At 40.3% G+C, this 23196-nt stretch overlaps 1 protein-coding gene across 3 annotated transcripts in view; it reads left to right on the top strand.

Annotated features, from left to right (window-relative positions):
- The window catches only part of ARHGEF12 (Rho guanine nucleotide exchange factor 12), a 247100-nt gene that overhangs the window by 97402 nt on the left and 126502 nt on the right, over positions 1-23196 (top strand). For 2 of the 3 annotated variants that reach the window (XM_088458721.1, XM_088458719.1), the window contains 7 exons: positions 10451-10528; positions 13464-13580; positions 16090-16179; positions 20150-20221; positions 21213-21305; positions 22241-22354; positions 23058-23156. In XM_088458721.1, the coding sequence (XP_088314847.1) occupies positions 10451-10528; positions 13464-13580; positions 16090-16179; positions 20150-20221; positions 21213-21305; positions 22241-22354; positions 23058-23156 (663 nt within the window). The remainder of the gene's footprint in view (positions 1-10450; positions 10529-13463; positions 13581-16089; positions 16180-20149; positions 20222-21212; positions 21306-22240; positions 22355-23057; positions 23157-23196) is intronic. The other variant, XM_088458720.1, reaches the window with a different exon arrangement.

Raw genomic sequence — 23196 nt, 5'->3', positions numbered from 1 at the left:
TTTTAGGGGCCCATACCTAAGGGGTGTGGCCAGCCATCACAGAGGCTTGGCCAACCATTAGAGAAGGGGGAGGGGCATGTTAGTGTAGGAAAGAGGGTAAATCTCTGGCACTGGAATGTAAACCCACAAATAAAGACAGTGCCGGACTGGGGCATGAAGGAACCATCGGAGGACTGCAGTGGTAGGAGCCCATGGCTTGGCCAACCATTAGAGAGGTCATAGCCTACAGACAGTGTATGGTCTGGGTGCCCTTTATAATTATATATAGTAAGTAGTGATAGTTCCTGCAGTATAATCCCCCAGATCATGCACTGTGAGGAATGCACCATTGTCCTGGGAATGCAGTACAATATATGTATATATATCTATATATACAGTCAGGTGCATAAATATTGGGACTTTGACAGAATATTCATATTTTGGCCTCTATTCACCACCACAATGGCTTTGAAATGAAACAAACAAGATGTGCTGTAACTGCGGATTTTCAGATTTCATTTGAGGGTAATTACATCCAAATCAGGTGAACGGTGTAGGAATTACAACAGTTTCTATATGTGCCTCCCACTTTTTAAGGGGCCAAAAGTAATGGGACAAACTAAACAATCCTAAATCTAACTTTCACTTTTTAATACTTTGTTGCAAATCATTTGCAGGCAATTACAGCCTGAAGTCTGGAACGCATAGACATCACCAGACGCTGGGTTCCATCCCTGGTGATGCTCTGCCGGGCCTCTACTGCAAATGTCTTCAGTTCCTGCTTGTTCTTGGGGAATTTTCCCTTCAGTTTTGTCTTCATCAAGTGAAATGCATGCTCAATCGGATTCAGGTCAGGGGATTGACTTGGCCATTGCATAACATTCCACTTTTTAGCCTTAAAAACCTCTTTGGTTGCTTTTGCAGTATGCTTCGGGTCATTGTCCATCTGCATCTTTTTCTTTCTCTTTCTTTTTCTTTCTCTTTCTTTCTTTTTCTTTCTTTCTTTCTCTTTCTCTTTCTTTCTTTCTTTCTCTTTCTTTCTTTCACTTTCTTTCTCTTTCACTTTCTTTCTTTCTCTTTCACTTTCTTTCTTTCACTTTCTTTCTTTCTCTTTCTTTCTTTCTTTCTTTCTCTTTCTCTCTCTTTTTCTCTTTCTTTCTCTTTCTCTTTCTCTGTGCCTGTGGGAGGCACATATAGAAACCGTTGTAATTCCTACACCATTCACCTGATTTGGATGTAATTACCCTCAAATTAAATCTGAAAGTCTGCAGTTAAAGCACATCTTGTTTGTTTCATTTCAAAGCCTTTGTGGTGGTCAATAGAGGCCAAAATATGAAAATTCTGTCAATGTCCCAATATTTATGCAACTGACTGTATGTATAATAATAAAAACACATGTAGGTGATCTTGTCTATCTATCTATCTATCTATTCTCCTGATGAAAATGGTGATTCAGTGAAACGTTGACCACAGGAGTTAGTACATCGTGTATATTGAAACCTCTGAGTGCTGCAGTTGTTTCTCTCTTTCTCTCTCTCTTTCTTTCCTTCTTTCTTTCTTTCTCTTTCTCTTTCTCTTTCTTTCTTTTTCTTTCTCTTTCTTTCTCTTTCTTTCTCTTTCTCTCTTTCTCTTTCTTTCTCTTTCTTTCTCTCTTTCTTTCTCTTTCTTTCTCTTTCTTTCTTTCTCTTTCTTTCTCTTTCTTTTTCTTTCTCTTTCTCTTTCTTTCTCTTTCTCTTTCTCTTTCTTTCTCTTTCTCTCTCTCTCTCTCTCTCTCTGTGTGTGTGTGTGTATGTGTGTGTATATATATATATATATATATATATATATATATATATAAAATATATATATATATATATATATTTTTTTTATTATTATTATTTATTTCGATTATATTACAATACCTATATTGGGCTATTTATCTTAAAATGCAAATATAATAAACATATAGAGTACGATTCATTAAAAATTATTTTTAGTAGAATCTGCTTCCCCAAGTGTCTCTTGCCAGTATGGATTAGAAGGGTTCTTGGAATGGTGATCTTGGGGAGCGCCAAACTCCAATTTTGCAGGTTAACATTGATATTTTCTATTTTAGGGGATGAAGACGAAGAAGGGATCCACTTTTCAGTTTCTACAATGATACCTTCAAACAGAGTACACCCAATGGCAATCAGTTTCTATCTGCTTCGTTAACATTGGTTTTATTTAAAACAAATACATTTAAAATTAATAAAAAAAACTATATCACAAATATATATCGTGGCCATTGTGGGTTAGATGTTGTTAATAACTCGCTGTCACCCCTTAATGGGGCGAGCTCATTGACAGCTCGTTGAGCCCACTTTTTGGTCACAGAAACAAAATCAAATAATATGGGTCTCTCAATATACAATATAAAATTATTTTCAAAATGTATATAATTAACTAGTGTTGACAGGCATATACATATATCCCTAGTATCATTCCTGCCAAAATAGGATCCAAAAGCATTTGACCATATGCATATATCCCTGGTATAGAGGTTCATATTACTGGTATCATTAGACCAAAATGGGACTGCATAAAAACAATGTTGAAAATCATTAGTGTTAGTCTACTATAGGACTCCTATATAATAAATCAAACAGTTGAATAACTTAATTCAAAGTGTATGAACTTCCAGCCCAAACTTTAATCCTCAATCAGGATGGCACATAGTACGTCCTTTAAAAGGCACCTGTTATTAACATCATTAACCTTATTAGTTCACCATATTGTAGTTTATTTTTAAATCATACTTTTAGGTGAGTGATACTTACTTAAATTAAGGTAACTGGCCACTCCTATCACAATATATATTCAGTTTTCAGGTCAAATGATGAATGACCTATCCAGCCTAATGTTTATTATTGTCCCTATTTAAACAATGGCACCCTTAGTAAATTATCATCTTATCAATTTAATTCAAAACAATATAAGTAAGTTCAACCAATCAGTGTAACTGACCAAAATTGGCAATTTACCACTAACTCATTCGAGTATAGTGAATATTAAATGACTTATATTCGAGTTATGACACTCCAAGTAGTGTCTAGGAATGCTATGTGTCTTAACTTTTTTCTTAATATTTCTTAGGTGTTCTTGTATGCATAATTTTAGACTTTTTAGTATTTCCTACATAATGATGTCCACAGCCACAAGTTATTCTGTAGTTTACATAGTTGGAATTGCAGGATAACGCATCTATAAGTTTGAAATCTTTCTTATTTTCCTCATTTTGTACTACTTGTAACTTTTCCATGTGTTTGCAACAAATACACTTGTTGCTTGGATAGCAACCTGTTTTTTTAGTTAGAAAATTACCATACCATTGTTTTTGACTAGCTCCTACAGGACGTAGCATAGTAGGGACTAAAATATTCTACAGATTCATAACCTTTCTATAAGTTACCTTGGGTTTTTCTCGGAGGTGGGGGCCCAACAGTGGATCTCTAAGCAAAATGTTCCAATGTTTTTCTAAGGTGCTTTTTATCTTTTTATTCTTGTTATTAAATTGAGCTATGAAAGGTCTTCCTGTGTGTTTGTTTTCAGACACTGCTAAAGGTTTGATCTCCAACAGCTCAGTCCTATCTTTTGAGAAAGCTCGCTGTCTGGCATTTTCTATTTTCTTTTCTCGTAGCCCCCTTTCTAAAACCCTTTAAACCAATATTTGAGACTGAATCCAAAATTGATTTTCATCGCTACAATTTTTTATCATTCTGAGGAACTTGAGCGTACGGGACATTATTCTTCCAACTTGGCAGATTAACAACTTTTTGCAGGAATATAACTGTTGGCACCTGTTTCCTTAAAAAATTTAGAAGTGCCAATAATTCCTGAATCTTGTCCTAATTGAAGGTCTAAATAGTCTATGCAACTTTTCGTGATATTTATATGTAAACTTTAAATTATATTCATTCTTGTTAATATGAGATATAAAATGTTCTATGCTTGAGATATCCCCTGTCCATATAAGAATCAAGTTATCCATGTATCTACGATAACATTTTGCATTGTTGGTTTCAAACATTGTTCCATAGATGAATTCTTCTTCCCATTCACCCATTAGTAAGTTTGCGTAAGGTAGGGCAAACTTGGTGCCCATGGCAGTTCCCTAGCTCAGCAGGTCATTCACTATTTGACCTGTGAGCTGTACACTGTTGCAGGGAAGTTGCCCTCCATTGGATATCTCAAGCTGAGTAAATACTACTAATACCTCTTTCAGACAAATCGAGAATCCCGGGAATTTGGCCTGCCTAAGCCAAATTCCCGGGTTGCCGCGTATGTCTGAAAGGTACCTACCCGGGAACACATTCCCGGGTAGCCGACCCTTCAATCGACCAGGGAATTTCCCGGGACTTAAGTCCTGAGAAATTACCCTGCTTATGTCTGAATGGCACCAAGCAGCTTTTACATGGAGTTGGTGGCGCAGAGCGTCCTATAGGATGCTCAGCCCTGCCGCTCACCACCCCCCGCGCCGGTGGCTGTGTCGCTGTAGATCGTGACACAAAGAACCCCAGCCGGATGCCAGGGACACCCGCCAGCGCTGGAGACCGCCGATAGGTCTCTCGCACAGCGGGCCACCCCGCACTCCCGCTGGACCACCAGGGCAGTACATTAACGGAAGGGGTTCTATCTCTTCCCCATTGGGGGGGGGTTCTATCTCTTCCCCATTGGGGGGGACGGCAAATAGGGGATATTCAATAATATCTTATTAATAAAATAAAAAATGGCTGGACTGGGATTGCCTGTTGCATTTTGATGACCTCATCAGCGGCAGCCAGAGAGGGGATAAGCTAGGAGGGGCAGACAGCAGAGGAGAGGCAGGTAATCTAAAAAAAACCTGCTCTTGTCTGAAAGAGGTCTACCTGGGAGTTTCCCGGGTAGATGCTGTAGTGTAAAAGGGGGGTCTCAACCAAATACCCGGGATTTTGCACAGGAGAAATTCCCGGGTCTGAGCAGGACATTTCCCGGGTCGTATGTCTGAAAGTGGTGTAAGAGTATGTAGTACAATAATTGTTGTTAGTGGTAAATTGCTACATTTGGTTAGTTATGCTGATTGGTTGAATTGACTTAAATTGTTTTGAATTAAATTGATAATATGTTAGTTTACTAAGGGTGCCATTGTTTAAATAGGGACAATAAGAAACATTAGGTTGGATAGGTCATTCATCATTTGACCTGAAAACTGAATATATATTGTGATTGGCGTAGCCAGTTACCTTAGTCTAAGTATTACACACCTAAAAGTATGATTTAAAAATAAACCACAATATGGTGAACTAATAAGGTTAATGATGTTAATAACAGGTGCCTTTTAAAGGACCTACTATTGCCATCCTGATTGAGGATTAAAGTTTAGGCTGGAATTTTGAATGAAGTTACTCAATTGTTTGATTTATTATATAGGAGTCCTAATGGACTAATACTAATGATTTTCAATATTGTTTTTATGTGGTCCCATTTTGGTCTAATGATACCAGTAATATATACGGATATACCTTCCTATATTGTTAAATACATTATGACTCTATTCTGGTCTATGACCATACCTGGGATATATGCATATGGTCAAGTGCTTTTGGATCCTTTTTTGGTCTAAATGATACTAGGGATATATGTATATGCCTTTCAATACTCGTTTTATATATATATATATATATATATATATATATATATATACAGTATATTGAGAGACCCATTTTATTTTAATTTATTTAACACATTGGTTGACTTGTTTCTGTGACCAAAAAGTGGGCTCAACGAGCTGTCATTGAGTTCGCCCCATTAGGGGGTGACAGGGAGTTATTAACAACATCTGCCACAATGGCCACGATATATGTGTGATATAAGGTTTTTATTAATTTTAAATAAAACCAAATGTTAACGAAGCAGACAAACTGATTGTCATTGGGTGTACTCTGGTTGAGGGTATTATTGCAGAAACAGAAAGTGGATCCCTTCTTCATCTTCTTCATCCCCTTAAAAGGACATTGAAACAGAAAATATCAAGGGAAATTTTTAACCTGCATAATTGGAGTTTGGTGCTCCTCAAGATCACCAAAATAAAAAAAAATATATAATATAATTACACATTAATAACTTACACTAGTTTGTATTATAGTGGCACACCGTACACACCGGCCAGTGTGTAATTCTCATTGAGAACTGCATGACATCTAGTAAAAACCAAACATATGCCATAATAAACAAGAAAGTTTAGTTATCCAAGTTATTACCACTGGGATGATTTAAGTGTTGGTTACTGTTTTATTTTTTTACAACTACATTCTTAACTTTTAAAATATAGAATATTGACAACTATTTTGAAACGAGAAAATATTAGCTATGTTAAACCAACTGCTTATGTTTGGCCTAAGGGCAATAGTTTCTATAGAAACAAACCAAGCACCGACATTCATCAGTGTTCCTGCTCTACTAGTAAACTACTGTAAATTACCTTGCTACACCTCAAAGCTTCAAACACAGATCAAATTCAGCAATTTTTATTTTTTTCAAATACATTTATTAAGTGTTTTTACCAAAGGGAAAATTAAACTTTTTTTCAAACTACATTACAAAACTAAGAAATTATTGACCAAGATTGTCCGGCAGCTCTTACAAGCTTGTTCTATAAGAGGACCAAATAGGGGAACCCTCATGACTCACAAAGAGTCATCCTTCAGCACTCAGGAGAGGAAAAACACCCTTTGAGGAAACCTCTGGGGGGCCCATGGCTTCAAGGACTGCATGTCCCTCTGGGCACTAGGAGGCTATGCAGAGTTACATTTATTAAACTTAATCAAATATGAACATGTGAGATTGAAATATAGGGCCTGATTCAGAGCCGAACGCTCTGACCAGAGCGCTCGCTCTGAATCAGGGCCCTCCTCCTTGAAAATGGAGCGTCCTCCTGGACGCTCGCATAGCTGTGGGTGACCACCCACAGCTATAGTGAGCGTCCATGATGATGGTCGCGATGGTCAAGACCATCACGACCATCGGGCTTGCGACGGAGACCCTGCGGTAGGGTCTCGCTGCCGCAAGCCCTGGAGTGATTTTGGCTCTATCAGAGCCAAAATCACTCCCACTGACATCACTAGTGATGTCAGTGGGGCCGGCTTCAGACGGTAGGCGTTCCCATGGGAATGCCTCCGTCTGGCTGCCACGCCCCCGGCATGCCCACCAAAGGGGGCGTGCTGTCAATCAACATCGACAGCACGCCCCCTTTGGTGCGAGACCCGGAGCGACGGAGGGCCCGTCGCTGTCCGGGTCTCGCGCATGCGCACGACGGAACTCCCTCCGCCGTGCGCATGCGCAGTGGGGCAACATCGACCCGCTTGCGAGCGTCCTGTGCTCGCGAGCGGGTCTGAATGACCCCCATAGAACACACCATACTAATAGCTTACATTGGCTGATGTAATTTAATATAGCTTCTGTCCACATCTCCTGACAGTTCCTAATTTACATTCCCTAACCACATTTCTAACCACATTTGTTTTATTGTATAATTTGCATTCCCTGCAAAGCTGCGCAGTTTGCTGAAGAGGATGCCCATCCCCTTTTAAGAACCAGGGAGTTTACCCGAGTGGCTAAGATATAGCGACAGCTGCCCTTCTAGAACCTCAGATGATAGATGGAAACAAGCTCAAGGTCATATTTTAGAATAGTCAAGCTCCAAGTCTGCAGGCACATCCAAGTGAGGCGCCCTTGTCTATGACGAAATACTTACCTCATGTGGGAGTCTTTCCCTCAGTGGGCTGTGTATATGAAGAATATATTGGGGTGCAAAAGATGTATATGGAGTATGTTAATGACAGCAATGATAATGCTATGTCAGTGTCCAGGGTGTGTGCAAGGCAGCAACACCAACGCATTGCTATAGACTCTTACCATTATGACATCACAGCATGACCCCACGTGTGTTCAACATTCCATAAAGGATACGCATACAAGATCATCTCTAGTGATGTGTGATGTTTTATATTCCTCCATCATCACCACTTCCCATTATACATGCGCCATTTATTATACATCTGTCCCTTTACTGTCGCCAAAGTTCTTTTCTTTAACTGCATTCAAGCAATCAGCTCCTATCACCTATTATTTATGTATTTCATTTTTCTGTTGCTTATGACTACTTTCCATTCTTCAAGACTGCTACTTGGGTAGGAAACAAACAAAAGACCTGGAATAATACCGAAAACCACTATGAAAATAAAAATAGTTTTATGATGTTTATACATTGCATTGACATTAATAGCGAGGCTAAGAGTAGTTATTTCTTCATCTCTATGGGGTGTGAGCAAAACCGAGCAATGTTTTTTCCTGTGGGATAACCAACGTTACATCAGTGTGCGAGGTTCTGATGGAAACTTCCTGCTATTTGAATCTCCCCCATCATTGTTGTGCCCAGTATACAATATGGTTGGCCATGCTGAAGATACAGTAGAGACCTCATCATGCCAGTATTCAGTGGACCTTAATGATTGATATTCACTTTAGCCCTATGCAACTTGACCAGTATACAATATATTCCTGTGATGCTTGGCCAGTATACAGAATAGACCCACTGTGCGAAGTATGCTCTTTGGGGCCCTTTTTAGAGTGTAAAATGTGCTTTTTTAGACCGCTCATTGTGTATCATTACGTCCCTTTAACATATTTTTTGTATCCCTGACTTGCGCATCCTCGAGTCTGGAGAGGCAGAATGGGGGGGGGAACGGGCATGTAAGTGTAAGAAAGGGTACATCTCTGGCACTGGAATGTAAACCCACAAATAAAGACTGGGGCATGAAGGAACCAACGGAGGACTTGCAGTGGTAGAAGCCCATGGCTTGGCCAACCATTAGAGAGGACATAGCATGCAGACAACATGGATACTACAGTGTCTGGGCCCCTTTATAACAATATATAGTTAATAGTGGTAGTTCCTGTAGTATAATCTACCAGATTATGCACAGTGGTGGTTATACCATAGTCCTGGGAATGCAGCAGTATAATGCAATGTGTATACTAATAAAGCACAGGTTGGTGATCCTGTCTATATTTAGCACCTTAATGCATTGTACATGTGATAGAGGAACCCGGTACACACCAGCCAGTGTCTAAAATTCAATGAGAACTGTATTACATCTAGTAAATACCAAATACATGCCATGACTAGTCCATTATCTAAATTATTACCACTGGGATGATTTAATTGTTTTTTTTTTTAATTTGTTTTACAGCAATGTTCTGAGTTTGCAATATGCTATATTAAAAATGTTATTTTGAAACTAAAAAACATCTAGGGGTTTATTTACTAATTGTCTGGTTGTAAAACCTGACACTTCTGTTCGTGTTTATGCAAAGGGCAATGCTTTTACCATCAATGCACGACTTACCTTTTAAATATTGGACATAAACACTAACAGAGGTGTTCCCCATAAACCCCTAGATTTGCTTTTGATTGGCAGAAGGGCCGATTTGCTTTTGATTGGCAGTAGGGCAAATCTTGGTGTAGTTTCTATAGAAACAAACTAAACCCATGTTCATCCTTGTTCCTGCTCTACTAGGTAACTAACCCTCTAATAGAGTAACCATTTGTAAATCCAGTACATGGCCTGGAACCTAATATTAGAGGACAATGTGTGGTCCTCAGGCATAAGGGGGTCACCAGGGATTTCCCATGTACCCCAGTGACTCAGTCCATATCTGATGCCAAGACTGCTCCTGGTGACCTTGGAGAAGTCACTTAATTTTTCCTATATTGCTTATGGAAAAAGGTACTGGAAATCTGGATGCGCTGGTGTCAAAACGATAATGTTATAAATGTAAAAAATGTATCAAACTAAGTACTTTCCTTAATACAGTAGTTACAGATTCCTTATTCAGTAGACCTTTCTTGAATGATGGTGATCCGTCACATGTAAGACATAATGTATTCCCAACACATTATGTAATATTGTAACTTCAAGATTTATTTTCATAAAAATAGTGTGTGACACACTATACACACTTCAATAAACAATCAATATGGAAAGCGACACTGATAAAAATGGCAAATTACCGCGAGTCCGTCTAATAAGGGCCCGTAGAACTTAAAGGTGGAGGTGTCCGGACACTCTCTCCTTGGTTCCTTATCAGGGGGTTGCTCAGGTATTTCCAGAAATACAAAATCCTGTCACACTTCACCTACGCGTTTCGAGAGTGGCCTCTCCCTTCCTCAAGGCTGTCCTATATTGCTTGTCTAATAGCGAAAATGTCTGACACCATATGGGGGTCTGCTACCAGCTGTGCACATATCAGTAATTTATGGTACTGCCGGCATCGCAAGTTTTCCTGTGCACCTCAATGATTTGATGGACACGATTTGCCTTTCCATACAGACAAATCGCATTGAATTAAATTACCCCCTGTAAGTTATTTCCCAGTCCAGCCATTTATTTTGTTATCTGCTTTCCTCTATTAGGAGGAGAACAATTTTGTACATAACCAGAAATTAGAAATCCTAAAGAAAATGCTTCAGAAGGAAAAAGAGCAGTTGCAGGTTAGTATCAGTTTGGAAAATCTTAACAATAAACAAAACATTTTTTTGTAAATTTTGAACAATTGTGGACATGAGTTTTTATGTGGCATTCACGTACAATATTTTCCCACATCAATTCCCGAAACTGTATTGATTTTGTTTAACGATTTCTGTTAGGAGAAAATATACTTGTGAATATTTTAATAAAGTTGATAGTTTTTGCTTGGAAGCACTTAATTTAGATTTTAACATTAATTTTATATTCAGAAACAAGGTGCAAGTATGGGGACTAATTTGGCTCCATGTTATGCAAATATAATTTTTTTGTCAGATGGAGAAGTTATTTTTCTATAAGATTTAAGATGTGCTGAATATTTTGCTTACTGGCTGAGGTGAGGGGTTGATATATTCTTTACATGGAAATTTGAGGAAAAAAAGCCTAAGAAGAAATGGAGATTGTGAATAAGGCCCAGGAGATCATTCAATTTACGATGGAGAAGGATATTCCCATTTCAGTGGACTGTTGTTCATAGCAGCTAAGAAAATATTGACAGGTTTACACCATAAACCCACAGATAAGGACAATATCTTACCCTTAATCCACCTGGAGTCACAAGAGGATTACAGAGCAGTCCATTTATTAAAGCCTGAGGATTATATCAGATGACAGTTTGAGAGAGAGGCTGAATATATGGTAGATACATTTATACAAAAAAGATACGAGAGAGATATAATTACTAGTTAATTTAAAAGGTTTGTACAACACCTAGAAATGTTTTGTTGAAATCTCTATCGTTTGTAAGTAATTTATGATAGGAAATCAAAAAGTTCCTAAATAGATTTTAGCCAATTGTGAAAGGAGCTATACAGTGTATAAATATCTATTGTCGGAGGCACCCATAATCTTTTATAATAGAGGTCCTAATATTATGGATATCAAGGCAGATATTAAAGAACCAACAATACATACCAGACAGTATTCTACACCACAGTATAGGATTTCTCCATGTGCAATCTGTGGACAGTGTACCGGTATAATAAAAGGTATATTTGTCTCACCGGTATTACAATGTAATATTTATATAATTATATAAACTATCAAAGCTGATAATAGAAGAAAGTAACCATTTTTTTAAAATAATTGACATAATCTTTGTCATTTGTCCTGGCAGGATTCTATTACAGGAGGTTAAATTGCCACCCTAGGAGGGGCAGCTTAATTACAATGTTATATAAAAGAGAGTATTTTTAGGTAAGATAGACTGGGTTTATTATCTCCAAGATGCTTAAATTATTATTTTAATCTAAGAGAAAAAAAATATTTGTTATGCCAACCTGGTTTTTAATACATATTGCTGTTATTAAATAACTATTCTATAATGAATGTTTTGTGCTCATTTGTGTAACTGTTTGATGTTTTGATACCGGTTTCATGCTCATTAATAGTTTAATGTAGTGGTTCCCAAACTTTCTTTAATCACATCACACTAGAGGAACAGTATTGGCACCCCTAGGCCAAAAGTTTCCTATTGGTAAATTCTGCAAAAATGATTCAATTTAGTAAATTGTGCTTACCTGTCATTTTTAGGGTCCGTTACGTGGTGGTGCTTCTGTTTGTCCACCTATTTTATGAGTGGCAGCCACCAGCATTGGTTTTGCCTATAGCATTGATCATAAAATTATTTTGATTTGGTAATGGACCACCTGGGATTGGTACGGGATGCCGGTGCTCAGGATTCCGGCGGTCAGAAACCTGATGCCGGTATCCCGACAGGGTTACGAAACCGACACCTGTCGGTCAGTATCCTAACCCTCCCCCTGTTCCTACTGTAACCCTCCCTCCCTGGTGCCTGAACTTGACCTCTCCCCCTCCCCGCACCCTAAACATAACCCTCCCACCTTAGTGTTGAACCCTAACCCTCCCCTTTAGTGCTTAACGCTAACCCACCCCCAAACCTCGCTACTTACCTTCGGAATCCCTGCGGTTGGGATATTGACCGTGTCCCTTAGCCACCCACCTGTGGCACCCGGTTTGGAAACCACTGGATTAATGTATTACGGTAGAGACTCAAATTCACTTAAGTTGAAAGTTGAGTTACTGCCAAAGTGAATGTATAATTCTGTCTGGCCTCAGTTGTTTAAGCAGAGAAAAAGGGCTGAAAATATATAGGGGATAAAGCTCTCTTTCTATATTAAACAATATTTTAATGTAGTATTCAATGTAAATGTAAAAATGGATTTTATATGATCAACTGGCAAACCACAAGTTAATGTTGTTCTCTCTCAGGGAGGGGTGAGTCTAAACTCAAATCTAAATTGTAGTGTACATAGAAAGCTGTCCAGCATTTGTGGGCTGCATGTAAAAAGCAGCCAGTATTTACACTGCATTGAGACAGCGACGGGGACATGTCGGGGAGCAGTGGCTACACCCTCTCTGATAAAAAAAAACAATGAGGGAAAATACAGTACAATGCGCTCCGCTGGAAAGCTTCTCTGCATGCTGCAAAAGGGGACCATGTAATGTGTACACGCTTCCCCATAATAAATGTATTTAACCCCCTTGCATTGAAGCATCGTTTTTCCAGGTGTTTTTTAAATTTATTTTTTTTTGCTTTGCTCCCATCTCCGACTCCGCTCTATTCTTAGTGGTAAACTGGCTTTATACTGTTTTGTAAACACTGTATATCTTGAAATGTGTTCTATTTCTTTCTGCGTTTCAATAAAAAAAGACGCAACTTTTTGTGAGTCTGGAATCCTGACTGTGCTGCTATTCTTTAAGCAAATGTACAAAGTTTGGTGGACTCGGTGTTGAGGCGTTTGAAACAGCTGGCAGCCACGTGGGGACGCTGGCGTGGTCCTGCATTGTGGTGTGTTCTAGTATCGGTGGGGGTTAGTGAGAGTGGTGAAACTTACTTTTTCCTCTTACATCAGTCCAATATTGCCTTTTGATTTGTAGTCTTCACAGGAGGAATACAACATCTCACCATCCACACAGCTCCGCAAGGAAATTCAAGATACCCATAAACATATACATCAGCTTCAGGAATTATTGAAAACCAAACACCTAACACAGGTATGTATTGCTGGCCATCCTTGTAGTCCACACACTGAAAAAAAATTGGCATACCTAAGATATCTGTAATGTTTTTGTTCTGTCATAGATTTTTTTTTTTTTTTTTGTGATGTTATGTGTACATCTCCTAAGCTCCTCACTTACTCCTAATCGTATGTAGTGCATACGAGACCATTGGCTATGTCCATCCATCAATTCATGATGCTCATACAGATGTGCCCTCAATCATACACCTAGCCACAAAATGCCATGGGGAATGAGATAGCGATGCGACTAAGACGCACCAGGAGACTGCACCGAATAATTTGATGTGCAACACTTGTATAGCGGGTGTGCGACTGAGTCTGCATATGGAGCACAGTGGAACTGTGCTTGGACAAAAGCCGCGGCCGCTGCCTCGTAGCACTTCCTTTAGAGATTCGGACTCTGTGGCACAAGTGTTGCATATCAAATGAATCCGTGCAGTCTCATGGTGCGTCTTAGTCACATTGCAACTATGATGCATTTTCAGGCTAGAAAGATGTTCGGCTCTAGCAGAGTCGCACAGGACCTGGCGCGCCGAGAGTAACTGTTTGGCGCGACTGCAGGGACCGTGCATGAGGACACAGCTGTATGTGCTAGAAAATTATTATTCAAAGGCATTTCAACCCTTGCTGCTGGCCAACGTGTGTGTGTTTGTGTGGTATTCCCATGCATCGAAATGCTATTGATCAGTTCAAACTGTGTACATTAGTAACTGTTATATACAGTTACTAATGTATACAGTACATATTTCAGCTGTCCTATTTGTTGTAAAATGAAAACGTTTTTCCTCAATTCAAAATGAAAGAGCACAAATGGTTGGAGTTATTAAGATACAAGTAACCTCTGGTTATTGGGAGATTATAGATAAAGGGGATTATGTAATAGGGTGCAAGCTTGTGCCGCTGCGGTAATTCATGCGAGTGTTCCCTTATTTTTCAAAAGGCAGTCATTTTAAAGGCAAAACCAGCTGGGCAACACCTCCACTTCTATAAACCCACACTTTAGTACATATACCCCTAAGACCGCACTGCTGGGAACAATGAGATGCTTCAGATATAAAGACTGAAATATTTGTATAATAATCATCAGTGCATTCTTATGGAAATGAGGGTGGGGGGGTCATTTTTTAAAGCCATTGAGCCTTTTTTTTTGTATTTAAGAAATAAAAAGTGATTTATGTATCATGCCCCCTTACTGCACAGGAAGTAAGCGAGTTTAAGCTCTACTAAGCAGACTGAGACCCTCGCCCTCTCCCATTTCTTAACCTTTGTGCTGGTAGAGGTTTTGTGGGACCACTTGCACCTCAGGTGATGGAGCCGTTTCTGCATGAATCAGTCAATAAAGCACATTACAGATTCCATCCTTCATTGCAGCCTCTGATCTCTCCGGTCATACATTGCTGACCGCAAATGTCTACCAGAACCCCAAATTAATATCTACATCTCTGAACGTTCCACCTATGTTTCTTTAATGTTTTATCACAAATACATTTTGAATAAAACTACAGATTGGCGGCTGTTTGCTGCAAAATATGCTATGCAACGCAGGGTGTAGCACACACAATGTTTACTCTGTGCAAATGTGTCTTAAATTGATAAAATGAAACTAAATCATGACTTGGTAATTTACTGTTGTCGCACAATTATATTTCTACTGGTATTATACCCCTAAATTAGTAATTTGTGCAATAAAGTGGTTTGTAGTGGAGGGGGGGGGGGTCGGGGGGGAGGCTTGTCCTGCTTAACCCAGATCATGTGATCTCCTCTTTTTTATTAAGTGTATTTTTCCCCCCCTGTTTTTATGACTTGCCACAAACTCAATTCACTCTGGGTTCTCCTGGTCACCAGTGGACAAGTTCTACATCCACAAATGTGACACTGACACATCATCGATTGACTAATTCTGGGCATACGCTATACAATTATCAGGGGATCCGCCCGATATCAGCGGATTGCCCCGATAATTGTACTGTGTGCGCGGTTGACCGAGGGTAAAATATTGATCGGTTGGGCAGCATTCTGTCTGAAGCGATATTCTGTAAGTTAAATGTCTGACGAATTGGGCAGACATATCCCCTGTTCCTTCGCTGGGACGGAACGGGGAAATGTCTCCTCCCCGGGGGCAGAGCGCAGGTATCGGGACCAAAACACTATGAGATATATCACAGTATATGCCCGCGATATCTGCTGGATGTCAGGCTGCCAGATAAAATGTCTGTCGGTCTGACAGGCATTTTATCTGCCAGTTTATGCCCAGCATAAGGGAGGGATACTTCCAGAGAGGCGCCACCTTACTTCCAGAAGGTCAACTACCTCCTACCTGGGCCAGTAGCCGAGATCACAAAGTTACCAAACAGCGAATAGAAATGTGTTGCCATTCTTCCAGGTTGACTAACTCATACCAGGAGAGGTATCCTGTCACCCCTGCAAGAGTGTATGAGCTGATACATAACGCTGCCTTTAAGCATGATTCTGACTCTCTGCAGATAAATGAGCTTGATGCAGACTCGTGTGACCAAGAACGTACAGATTACATTATTGGAGATGGATCACGTCCTAGTAGTAATGTTACAGATGTGAGTACTGTGCCCTGTATTGTCGATGTAACCTTTACATTGATTGGACTGTATTTTGTTTCCTGTTCATTACCATCTCTGCTTTAGCTTATTGTCCCACTCCACCCAGTGCTTTCAGCGTGCCTACAGACCCACTTGCAGTAATGTTCCTCCATTCCCTTGCTGGTAGATAAGCCATTCAGCTGGTGATGTAGCTCCCTTTCTTTTGAACGAAGTAAAGCACGGAATTCTATTTTCTTGGGCTTTTCCATAGGCGTATTTATAATGGGTGAATGGTGTCTGATGCATATGGGGGGGGGGGGTGTATTGGGGCCTGCACTGCACACCCTGCACCAATAGTATACTTCTATATCATTACTGCGCTAGTTGGAAAATATTTATTTGAAAGATGGCAGAAATATCAGTCGGCACTTACTATAGAAAAAAATTGTATTTAATCACATATTAAATAATATCTTAACAATATATATAAGACCAAGACAATTACAATGGTAATAAGACCTTATACAGTGCCTTGTAAAAGTATTAACCCCCCCTTGGCTTTTTACCTTTATTGTTACATTACAACCTGTAATTTTTTATTTTATTTTTTTTTATCTGAAATTTATGTGATGGATCTGCACAAAATAGTCTAATTTGGTGAAGTGAAATGAGAAAATATATATAAAAAAGAATCTTTATAAATAAAATTCTGAAAATTGGCATGTGCATATGTAATCACCCCCTTTGCCATGAAGCCCCTCAAAAGTTCTGGTGCAACCAATTACCTTCAGAATTCACATAATTAGTGAAATTAAGTCCACCTGTGTGAAATCAAAGTGTCACATGATCTGTCAGTATAAACACATCTTTTCTGAAAGGCTCCAGAGGCTGCAACATCACTAAGCAAGAGGCATCACACCATGAAGACCAAGGAGCTCTCCAAACAAGTCACAGATAAAGTTGTTGAGAAGTACAATTCTGGGTTGGGTTATAAAAAAAAATATACAAATCTTTGATGATCCCCGGAGCACCATCAAATTTATCATCATCAAAAGGAAAGAACATGGTGCCACAACAAACCTGCCAAGAGAGGGCCGCCCACCAAAACTCAGACCGGGCAAGGAAGGCATTAATCAAAGAGGCAGCACAGAGACCAAAGATAATCCTGAAGGAGCTGCAGAGTTCCACAGCAGAGACTGGTGTATCTGTGCATGTGACCACTATAAGCCATACACTCCATAGAGCTGGGCTTTATGGAAGAGTGGCCAGAAAAAAGCCATTACTTAGTGATAAAAATAAGAAGACATGATTTGAGTTTGCCAAAAGTCATGTGAGCGACTCCCCAAATGTATGGAGGAAGGTGCTCTGGTCAGATGAGACTAAAATTGAACTTTTTGGCCACCAAGGAAAACGCTGTGTTTGGCGCAAACCCAACACATCCCATCACCCCAAGAACACCATCCCCACAGTGAAACATGGTGGTGGCAGCATCATGCTGTGGGGATGTTTTTCAGCAGCAGGGACTGGGAAACTGATTCTAGTCGAGGGAAAGATGGATGGTGCTAAATACAGGGATATTCCTAAACAAAACCTGTTTCAGTCTGATTTGAGACTGGGACGGATGTTCACCTTCCAGCAGGACAATGACCGGAAGCATACTGCTAAAGCAACACTCGAGTGGTTTTAGGGGAAACATTTAAATGTGTTGGAATGGCCTAGTCAAAGCCCAGATCTCAATCCAATTGAGAATCTGTGGTCAGACTTGAAGATTGCTGTACACAAGCGGCAACCATCCAACATGAAGGAGCTGGAGCAGTTTTGCCTTGAGGAATGGGCAAAAATGCCAGGGGCAATATGTGGCAAGCTCATAGAGACTTATCCAAAGCGACTTTTAAACCATTTAAAGGAGTACATTTAAACATTGCTGAGCTGTTTGTAGGTTATTATTAGACTTTCATTATTTTCCATAGACCATGGTGCTCGCAGTGACGAAACCTAATGGTAGAGTAATTTTACAATAGCATATATATTCTGTGCACAGCATTACTGCTTTTTACGAGGTGTGGCTGTTACACAACGAGACTGTACTTGTAAATAATAAACCATACTGTGCGAGTTAAAAGGGAGTTGGGGGAATATTGATCTTGGACTATCCTAATATGGTTTTCCAAGTTTCACCCCTCTCCCACAGATAGTTTGCTGTCACACAGAGGGCCTGATTCAGACCCGCTCGCAAGCGGGTCGATGGTGGCCCAGTGCGCACGCGCGGCGTGAGCGCAAAAAGCGCTTGCTCCGGGACTCACAACAAAAGGGGCGGCTGTCGATGATGATCGACAGCTCAACCCGTTTTGTAAGCGTGGTGGGGGGGTGGCTTCACTAACGAAGGCGTTTCCAAGCGAACTCCTACCGTTTGTGGGCGGCCCCACTGACATCACTATTACAGCCAGAAGCTCTCTGGGGCTTGCGGCCACGAGACCCTACCACAAGGGTGTCGTCGCAAGCCCGATGGCTGCTTGCTATAGCTGTGGGTGGTCACCCACAGCTATGCGAGCGGCCAGGAGGCCGCACATAAAAAAAAAACAGCGCCCACCCTGATTCAGAGCGAGCGCTCGCTTTTTGCGAGTGCCTCTGAATCAGGCCCAGAGTTTGAATATGTTGTGTTTTTCCTGTGCTTTGTAAAAATGCTTAGTTCAAAGGTAGAGCAACTTTTTAACAAACAAAATTTTCGGTAAATTGAACAAAACGCCCACTGAATCTTTCCATATGCTATGCGAGGCTTATGGGGCAGATCGTATGTCACGAGTACTTGTGTTTGTGTTTCACTAAAGATCTAGTGATGGTCTCGCACATCAAAAACAAATTAAAATGTGGAAAAAGACATAAAAAATTGTTCAAATTGACCGTCTACTCGGCATCCGAATGATGGCAGAAATGGTAAACATCGACACAGAAACTGTTAGGCAAATTTTGCATCAAGATCTTAACATGAAAAAAGTTTGTGCTAAGATGTTTCCAAGGGTGCTCAATGCCAAACAGAAAGGAAATCGAAAGCTAAATTGTACAGACATTTTGGAACTGTTAGCGGTTTTGCATTTTTTTAGCTCTAAGTTATTACCTGTAATGAAACATCGATCTTCCAGTACGATCCTGAGACAAAAAAAACAGTCCATACACTGGAAAACACCATCGTAACCGAAAAATGAAGAAAGCACGTCAAAGAAAATTCATAGCCATGTTAATTGTTTTCTTTTGATATTAAGGGAGTTATTTTCGGAAGACTGAGTACCAGAAGGGGCAACAGCGAATCAACATTACTAGAAAAATGTTCCAGCAACTTTACGGGAAAGAATCAGAAGAAAGTGTGGAAAAATGGTTTCATCCTCCATCAGGACAGTGCACCAGCCCACACATCTCTCTGTGTGAAGCAGTTTATGGCCGAGAAACAGATTGCAGTGCTAGAACACCGTCCATACTCGCCAGACCTAGCACTGTGTGACTTCTTTATTTTCCCTAAAGTTAAATCTGTACTCAAGGGAACCCTTTTTGCATCAGTTACTGAGGTAAAGAAGAAAATTACGGAGTTGTTGAGACAGCCGAGAGATAATGAGCTATAGCACGGCTTTGACCAATGGAAAATAAGAATGCAGCGGTGTATGGATGCAGAAGGGGAGCACATAGAAGGGTTACGGATGTTAAAATGTACTTGATGTAATTTAACAAATTATAGCATCAGTCTCCTTATATAATAGCCACACCTCGTATGTTAGTTTTGATCATCACAAGCAACATAATATTATGAGAAATGTTTTTGAAGAAGATCCCTTTAATAGAGGATAAATGTTCTTAATTGTATTGAGTGGACAATTTCAACTAATAAGTGCAGACTTTTCTCCATCCTACTCATGCTGTCCGTATTTTCTGATGTTTTCCTCTAGTAAGGTTTGGTATTTATGTACCTAACGAGTTCGTCCCACATCTGTCTCCATAGACTCAAGGTAGCGGACAGCGGGAAAAGAGTTTATCGGAAGAAAGCCCAGAAAAGAGCGAGTGTCAGGATACAGTATGTGTACAATGTTTATCCTCCCGATCTGTAATTCTAACTGTACATGTTTGGAAAGACGCTTTATAAAAGTAATTGTCAGTCACATTGTGTATCTAATAACACGGCAAATCACAAGTACACTTGGTGGAAGGGCTTCAAGATGCTCTGATTTTGCTAATTTAAATTATACTGTAGACCTTATGTTACAAATCTAATAATAATTTTATTTCTATAACTCTTTTCACCGGTAGGAATCGGTTACTTTACAGACATCAAAAAACATGGTACCTTGTACAAGGATTTGGCATTGCAGAAAATAGGAAAACCACACAAGGATAAATAAAATCAACCGAAACCTAGAGAGCACAATAAGCATGTTGCAGGGTTAGTGCAGACTTCTACGGGTTATATATTCCACCCACGAAAGGTACCAGCTGAGGCAGCCATCTTGGGTGCACTACGTAGGATTACCCTGGGTGGAATAGGTTACGCCTGGAAGAGAGGACACAAAATGGGTGGTTGCAGCGTCCTATCTCTAGGAGTAAGGTCCGACCATAATCGTCTAGTCAATGTATTTTTCGTCCCATCCACAAGTGTACCAAGGGAGGCAGCCATGTTGGGCACTCTACGAAGGTTACACTGTGGTAGATAAGCCGTACAAGACATATATGGGAAAACTGACGTGTGTGGCAGTATCCTATACCCTGTATGAATAGATCCACGTGAAGTACATCCTGCCCATGGTGTATGCACTTCAGTGGAAGTATAGCATGTGCCCGCGCTGATGCTTACTTGGTTGTTGTGCAGTAAGGTGCCATCCATAGAGTTCAGCAGTGCCAACAGTGCCCACTTTGTAAATAATTGGATAATACTTGTACTCTACATACATATTGTGTACTTACAAAACTGGTGCACACTGGTAAATACAGAGCCTGGTTTCATGACAGATATTACATATTCATTTATTTATTCTCTGTGTATTTTCTTACATTTTGTCATATTTTCGCAGGACTCTCAGTCCAGCATGGGAAGTCCATCCACCCGCTTTGCACAGATTATTATTGGTGCAGAGGACGAGGACTTTGATGCTGAACCAGAGCAGGTAATTATTAAATGCAGATCAAGATAGATAACAGTACTCCTATATAGTACTGTTTTTGTAGATCTGTGCCAGACGTATCGGGTGTATCAAGGTTTTTGTTTTTCTCCATCCACTTCCCCAAAATAGATTTTAAAAAAATGTATAATTCACAATAAATATTACTACAATGAGCTTATCAGATAACAATCATTTCACATAAAATGTAGAACCGCATGTCTGTACAGGATTTGTACAGTTGGGCGTTGCATACAAACTGGAAGCTAAGTAAAGAGATGACTTATATTATTTAGATTAGTATAGTTGACAACCAATTGTTTGTCTGAAGATGCAAATGGCTGCTCAAGAAAAAAACAATGATTAAAAGGCAGAAGGAATTGTAATCCTTCTATTTATTCTTTTGTTTTCCCCACACTGTCCCCCACAGGAAAAAAAAACACACACATTGTCCCCCATAGGAATACAAAAACACACACATTGTTCCCCACAGGAATACAAAAACACACACATTGTTCCCCACAGGAATAAAAAAACACACACATTGTTCCCCCACAGGAATAAAAAAACACACACATTGTCCCTCACAGGAATAAGAAACACACACATTGTCCCCTCACAGGAATAAAAAAAACCACACATTGTCCCCCCACAGGAATAAAAAAACACACACATTGTACCCCCACAGGAATAAAAAAACACATTAATTATTGCCCCAGTCCTGCATAGACTTACCTGAGCTCCTGCTGCCACAGCAGCAGACGACACCGGCTTCCCTATGGGGTTGCGCCTTTGAGCAGCCGCTCAGCTGGATTAAAGGCCACAAATTTGTGTGTAATATTTCTGTTGGTAACCAGAAGATAACAGAAGTGATAGGAAATTGCATTATTATTGCAGGCATATTGCAGGGGGTTTAGAAACTGTTTCCTTTTGTCTTCCAGCAGGTGACTGATCAGTGCAGCTGCTTCCAGAGTATGGATCTATTAAAGTGTCACCCTGCTCACCTTGCCGTCTTCATATTCCATGTGGTCTCCCAGTTTGACCCAGCACCCTTGGTGGGTAAAGAAACACATGATGCTCCTCTGTGCTCATTTAGAGACATGGGCCAGAGAGCTATGTTGTGCTGAAGTCCATGGCAATCAGATATTGGTTTTTATTGGGGGATCAGACTCTATCACACTCACTCTTTCTTTCTGGGCTCTGGAAGTTACAAAACACATCAGCGCAGGGGCATAACTATGGGTTTCACATCGCGGGGGTATGGGGCTGCAGTTATGTTGTTCACAGCGAATCACGTTGCCGTGTTTTCGCCCCGACCCCCCATCACTGGGGAATTGGGCTGTATGCAGGTGGGTTGTCCTCTCTCCCAGGTGCACATGAGAACTCCCCCCAATTTTTATTTACTCTTTGCAACATTTTATCGAATACATTTATTTTTCCCATTACAACATTCTTACGCCAGGTACACATTATCCGAACCACCAATCCGTTGCCCGTCCGGTACACACTGCCTGATTCGGGTACGACCGACCGCCTGATACATTGTTCACTCGCACCTTCCTGGCGATGGCAGTTGGGTCCCTCCATCTGCCGTGCATGCACGGCCGATGAAGCGACCCCGATGTCGCCTCGCGGGACACACTAGATGATCCGGACGATATCTGATCAATTCACCATGTCGTTTTAGGAATCGTCTAGTATGTACCCAGCTTTCTCTGGTCCTAGACTGACGCCATCCTCTCTGTTCTTTCTCCTCAGCTTTGCTACTTGTCTGGTGACCTCTATCAGCAAACTAACCCAAAGGAGACACGCAGAGTATTTCTAGAATTCTACCAGTTCTTCCTTGAACGAACAGCGGTGAGTGCGAGACCCAAGTTAAATGCATCTATTACGAAGT

This window comes from Taudactylus pleione, unplaced genomic scaffold, assembly GCF_031769625.1.
Source record: "Taudactylus pleione unplaced genomic scaffold, aTauple2 ptg000848l, whole genome shotgun sequence".
Classification (NCBI taxonomy): Eukaryota; Metazoa; Chordata; class Amphibia; order Anura; family Myobatrachidae; genus Taudactylus; species Taudactylus pleione.
The sequence above is the reverse complement of the archived record's forward strand: the minus strand, read 5'-3'. Positions and strand labels throughout refer to the sequence as shown.